This window comes from Sphaeramia orbicularis, chromosome 3 (assembly GCF_902148855.1).
Source record: "Sphaeramia orbicularis chromosome 3, fSphaOr1.1, whole genome shotgun sequence".
In the NCBI taxonomy this organism is placed as follows: domain Eukaryota; kingdom Metazoa; phylum Chordata; class Actinopteri; order Kurtiformes; family Apogonidae; genus Sphaeramia; species Sphaeramia orbicularis.
The window spans coordinates 20612742-20618741 of NC_043959.1; the positions used below are offsets into that span (position 1 = coordinate 20612742).

The window sequence follows — 6000 nt, forward strand, 5'->3', positions numbered from 1 at the left end:
CTGCATTTAAATATATTCAGTAGAGACTTTAAATGTGTAAAAATGTAACGGAAACAAACTTGTGTCACAAGAGTCATTTCATAAACACAGACTGAAGATATGTCCTTAAAGTTATTCACAATATGTATAAATGGAAAAAGTAAAGAAAATAACTCAATCAGGGTTTCTGCAGGTTCAGTTTTAGACTAAAATTGCATATTCCACAATTTTATAATAATTTCAATGTTTAGACAATAACCAAGGGAAACGTATATTGCTAATTTTCTAAACCAATATGACAAATAATAGGTATGATCATTTCTAGACCGACATGTTTTCTTTCTAGAATGGAGTAGAGGTAGAATCTCAGGATGATTTTTTTCTATTTCGTCAGTATAGATTAAAGTCATTAGTTCAATGAAGCTTTTCGAATTTGTGAAATGCCAAAAATACACTGAAAAATATTAAGTCAGTTATGTCAAACTCATGTTAGTTCAGGTTCCACATTCAGCCCAATTTGATCTAAAGTGGGCCAGACCAGTAAAATAATAGTATAATGATTTATAAATGATGGCAATAAGTTTTTGTCTTTATTTAATGTAATAAAAAACATTAACCTGTGAAAGTATTTCTATTTACAAACTACCCTTTCACAATAAAAGATGTGAATAACCTGAAAAAAATGAAATTTTTTAAGATACATAAATGCAATTTTAACATTATGCCTAAACTTATGACTTATGACTTTTGTTTTATTGTATTACTTTACATTACTTTTATTGTACATATTATATATTTATATATCTTTTATTCTGTTTTTAACACTTTAACATTCCATTGTTGGTTGTATGTGGGATGTCTGCTGTGATGGGTCAGTGTGTTTTTTGTACTGCTGTCATAACCAATCAATTTGCAGGAAATTGATCGATAAAGTATCTATCTATCTATGATTTATACATGTGCATTACATACACATTTGGCAACAGGTAGAATATTGTTAAAAGTTTGGAATTTGGAACTAAAATACGATCAATTTCTACAATATTACGTCTCAGGTTATTATTAACACAACCTACAGATGACAGTGGATCTACAAATACACAAAACATTTAGTAAGAGACCGAATATTGCTAAAATTACCCTCAATTTTCTTTAGACATTTCATATTTTTCAGGTTATTCACATTTTATTGTGAAAGGACAGTTTGTAAATGTAAATATTTTCATAATTAATGTTATTTTTTCACATTAAACCAAAAGGAAAACTTGTAGTTATCATTATTTATAGGTTATTATGCTTTTATTTTACATAATCATATTGGTCTGTTTGTGGAACTTCAACTAAACTAAATTTTAACATCTTCAGTGTCATTTTTGCACTTCCTAAATTCACCTTGTGGTATAAACCCTTCACAAAACACACTACTTTTCTCTAATGCAATAAAACTGGTCTTATTTTTAGCTCAGTTTGCTGTTGTGTCCTGGACTAAAACCCAGCAGAAACAAAGCGTCCATAGAATAGAACAGATCTTTATTGTCACTGTTACAAGAATGATGAAAATTAGTTTAGTAGCAAAAAGTTAGTACAAAAAAGAGCCGTAAAAAAAAAAAAAAAAAATCACATAAAATACTGAAAAATGTACAAAAGCTACAAGATAAAATATTAAATATATACAAACTACTGAAGTACAACAAATAAGGAAACGTAACCTGGTTCTGTGCCGTTGTTTCCTGCGACAGATGAACATGCTGATGCGACTGAAGGAGGCGGCGACGTCTTCGAGTCCGCAGAGCTACGACAGCGACTCCAACAGCAACAGCCACCAGGACGATCTCCTGGACTCGTCGTTGGAGTCGACCCTGTGATCAGATCCACAACATCTGGGTCACGTTTCAGCAGGACTTTATACAAGAACTGTGATAATTTTAACTCTGATGCCACAAAATCCAGCCACCTTAACTTGGGTGCAGGTAACCCAAAGAGTAAAAGAAACACAAAGCATTTCAGAAAATGGCCAACTACGGTTTTCTACTGCACTGCTGTTTTGTTTTGTTTTGGTTTTTTTCTGGTTGTGTTTTCACCGCTGTGGCCCCCACGGCTCCTTCTGTCAGGAGCCCGTCGTCTACATCTTCACTCCAGATGGACAGAATAGAAGCACATGGCCTGTCACTATTGGTGGCATCTTCATCATCATCATCATCACCAGCCAGAGGAGTCCTCCACCGTCCACTGAGCTGAGCTGCAGTGGACCAAACTGGCCTCTAGGGGGCAGCACAGGCCTGGATCTGAGGCCAGATCCTGAACTGTTTCCATCTCAAAGTGGATGTTAAGTTTTTCAGAGCGCCCACGTCCACATTTTCAGTAAATAAAAAGGCGTCATTTGAAGTAAATTAAACTATTATAACATCTTATTTAACGCCTCACATGGATCCGCTGTCACTTTAAATGAAATTAAGCACAAAAACGATGATTCTCACTGGACACAAAACAACAGTAAAGTGAGAAACCACTTCCTGTCTCCTCTGGTAAAACATCCAGTACTAAACGGACTAATTAAAATGAAATCAAGGTTAAAATACAGAACAGGTAAAACTATAAACTCATCTAGGTGCTCTGAAGGATGTACGTCCACTGTGGTTCATTCATCCTCTTTATCTTTACGTGTTTTGTACGAAAACGTTTTAATGCCACAACAAAAACAGAAAAACATCAGAATCACATTTTAACATGTAAAGTCTGTTCTATATGACTAGAGATTTTCACCTTGTTATAAAATACAAACATATTACAAAACAGTCATAATTTTCTAATGTGAAATGTGAAATATTTAATTATATAACAAGATATTTTCACTACAGTATGTTAATATATGATATTTTTCAAGTAACAGGATATTTTCATGTTATAACAAGTAAAAACATTGTTATAATAAAACAATGTATATTCAAATAATAATAAGGTGAAAATATCTATAACACAATCAGATTGTGCAAATATGCTAATATGAAAACAATCTCGATTTAACGTGAACGTATGTGGTTATAATAGAGAGCTGAAGTCCCGCCCCTTCAGGTTGTGTCCAATGGGAACGTATTTCATTATGTTACAGTCAATGGAGAGAGACAAGTAATTTATTGATCTATTAGAATTATTCCATCACACACATATGATGTTTGTCAGTTTACAGATAATTTTCCAAGTGAATAAAGTGTAAGTTTGTTACAAAAACTGTTGATGTATCAGACTGAAAATCTGTAAATATTAAACTATAGGCGTTGTCATGGTAACTGTCTCTGTCCATGAAACTGCTAAACCTCTTTAACACGTTTACACCTTGATGTAGAAAAAAAAAAGTTGAAATCTGCTGAATAACAGATGAAAGATTTAGTTCATTGAACTGTTTAAACCCAAAAATAGAGGTTTTATTTACTATTTTTACAACTGTGATTTTCTTGACTTGGAAAATTATTTTTTAACCCATAAAGACCCAAACATCCATCAGCAACCGAAACCATCTACTGATCTAAAATGTTAAATACCTGTTGATCCACTAATACATGTAAATAATTGGTGTAAAATACAGTTTGTTGTTTTTTTATGGTCATCACATGACCCATTTGGACGTTCAGAGGCTCTGTAGTTACCGTGGAAACACTGTCATCTTCTACAACATTGATTCACCAGTAAAACCCATGGAGTTGGATCAATGACAGTGGATGGAAACACTGGGTTTATGTTCAGTTAATGAGAGATTTTACTGGAAAAGTCACGTTTTCTTCCATTTTCATCTAATGATCTTTGAATTTACACTGAGCATTTACAAACATCTACATGATCAGTGGATTAAATATAAGAAAATACACTGTAAAATGCAAAATGTAGAAGATAATGTTATAATAAATGGTGATAAGTCACTTGAGAAACGTTAAATATGGAGTAAAATTCATTTGGGAACTGCCATAAAAGTAGTATTGGGTCTTTATGGGTTAATTTGACAAACGTGTAAATGGTGACACAAATCAAGCAGGACAAAAAAAAAAAATTAATCTCTTACCATATTTTCTCTGAAGTTCTGTCCCATGAGGCACAGCGAAGGGGGCGGGGCTTCACCTCTATATGATCCTGATGTCAGTTCTTCTTCTGTGGTGGCTGTGGTCTCCTCGTTCTGGCTTTATAACCCTGGAGGTCTCCGTGCTTTTTGGCCCAAACAGGCTGTTGTAGCACAAAATCCTTAACGGTGCTGGACTGAACTCAATGCCTTACTCTTTTTCTACAAGAAAATATGTGCATTAGCTCATTGTCGAATCCTTTTTTTTTTTAATTTTATTTTAGTCTAAGTGGCTGTAAACTTACAGGGCTCCTGGTTGACTCCTCCGTCCTCACGGGGGCGCCGTCGACCTCTCATCATATCAAAAACACTGAGGCTGGAGGGTTAAAAAAAAAAAAAAAAAAGAGACAAGATGAGAAGCAGCACTTTGAGCTTTGACGGATACGTCTGCATGTGGCGCTCAGTGCTGAGAAGCTGCTGTAAATATTGAACCAGTAGCGAGAAAGAAGCGTTTACCCGAGTGTTTTGGACGCTCGGGTTGGAGTGGATCGGATGGGGGAACTGAACCGGTTGTGTTTTTATACCTCATCCCCATCCTTTTCTGTCCTCTCTCACTATCATTGTCTGGATGTGATTTGTGATGAACAAAATGTTGATTGAATTATGTGAAACCAGTGTCTATGCTGCTTTGTTTATAATGATAGAAAGAAATGTTAAAGATATAAAAGGTACATGACATGGACAAAAGTATGTGGACATGTTGAATTCAGGTGTTTCTTTTCTGACAGGGGTCTGGGATACAAAACAATAATGACTAATGTTGTAATATAATTTTATATTGGGATAAATATCATTGCATTGGTTAATTTGGTTTAAATTGTTATCTTTGCTTCCAAAAGGACTCAGAGATGGTTTTGATTGAATTTCTCTTAACATTATTTTTGTTTTTTTAATCCATGACTATGATTTTAAATGTTCTACCTCTAAATTTCTAAAATATGTTTCATGCTCTGACTGTAAATAATAATTTTCCACCACAACTAACCATCTACTTTCTTCACATCTCACTGAGGAAGAAAAATCTCCCATTAAACTTTAAGGAAATATTGATGTTTTTATCTCAAATCATCGTGAACAAGACATCGTGCAGCTGTTGACATGATGTGTCCTAATATTTTTGTCCATATAGTTTATAAACATCAATATTTCTTTAAAGTTTAATGGGAGATTTTTCTTCTTCAGTGAGATGTGAAGAAAGTAGATGGTTAGATGTGGTAGGAAGTTATTATTTACAGTCAGAGCATGAAAAATATTTTAGAAATTTAGAGGAAGAACATCTAAAATCATAGTCATTTCAACATTTTTTTTAAATCCATGACTATGATTTAAAATGTTCTACCTCTAAATTTAAAAAAAAAAAAAATATTGTTCATGTTCTGACATCTCACCATCTACTTTCTTCACATCTTACTGAGGAAGAAAAATCTACCATTAAACTTTAAGGAAATATTGAAGTTTTCATCTCAAATTATCATGAACAGGACATCGTGCAGCTGTAGACATGTGTCCCAATATTTGTGTCTATATAGTTTATAAAATAAGAAAAAAATTAAAAAAAAAAAAAAAAAATAGAAAGAAATTGAGTGAAAACCATCTCTGAGGCATTTTAGAAGCAAAGATAAAAATTTTAACCAAACTAACCAATGCAATATTTATCCCAATATAAAACTATATTATGTCATAATAGAAAACAAACACCTGAGTTCAACATGTCCCAATACTTTTGTCCATATATTGTATAAAAGGTACTTGTGGGTTTGATCGTTTATGTGGCTTGAAAAAATCTAAATATTCTCCTCTTGTTTGATTATTTTTTCCTTAAATTTCCCAGCCTGCATTCTGGGAAAGGCAGGCTAAAACGGTTCAGCTTCTATGTTTTTGTTTGTTTTTTTTTTTCAGTATTTTCGTCACCA

At 33.4% G+C, this 6000-nt stretch overlaps 1 protein-coding gene across 1 annotated transcript in view; it reads left to right on the forward strand.

Moving 5' to 3' along the window:
* Positions 1–3226, forward strand: part of nav2a (neuron navigator 2a) — a 251125-nt gene extending 247899 nt beyond the window's left edge. Inside the window, 1 exon segment of the mRNA XM_030130568.1 lies at positions 1719–3226. Coding sequence (XP_029986428.1) covers positions 1719–1844 — 126 coding nt within the window. The 3' untranslated portion in view covers positions 1845–3226.
* The last annotated feature ends 2774 nt before the right edge of the window (positions 3227–6000 follow it).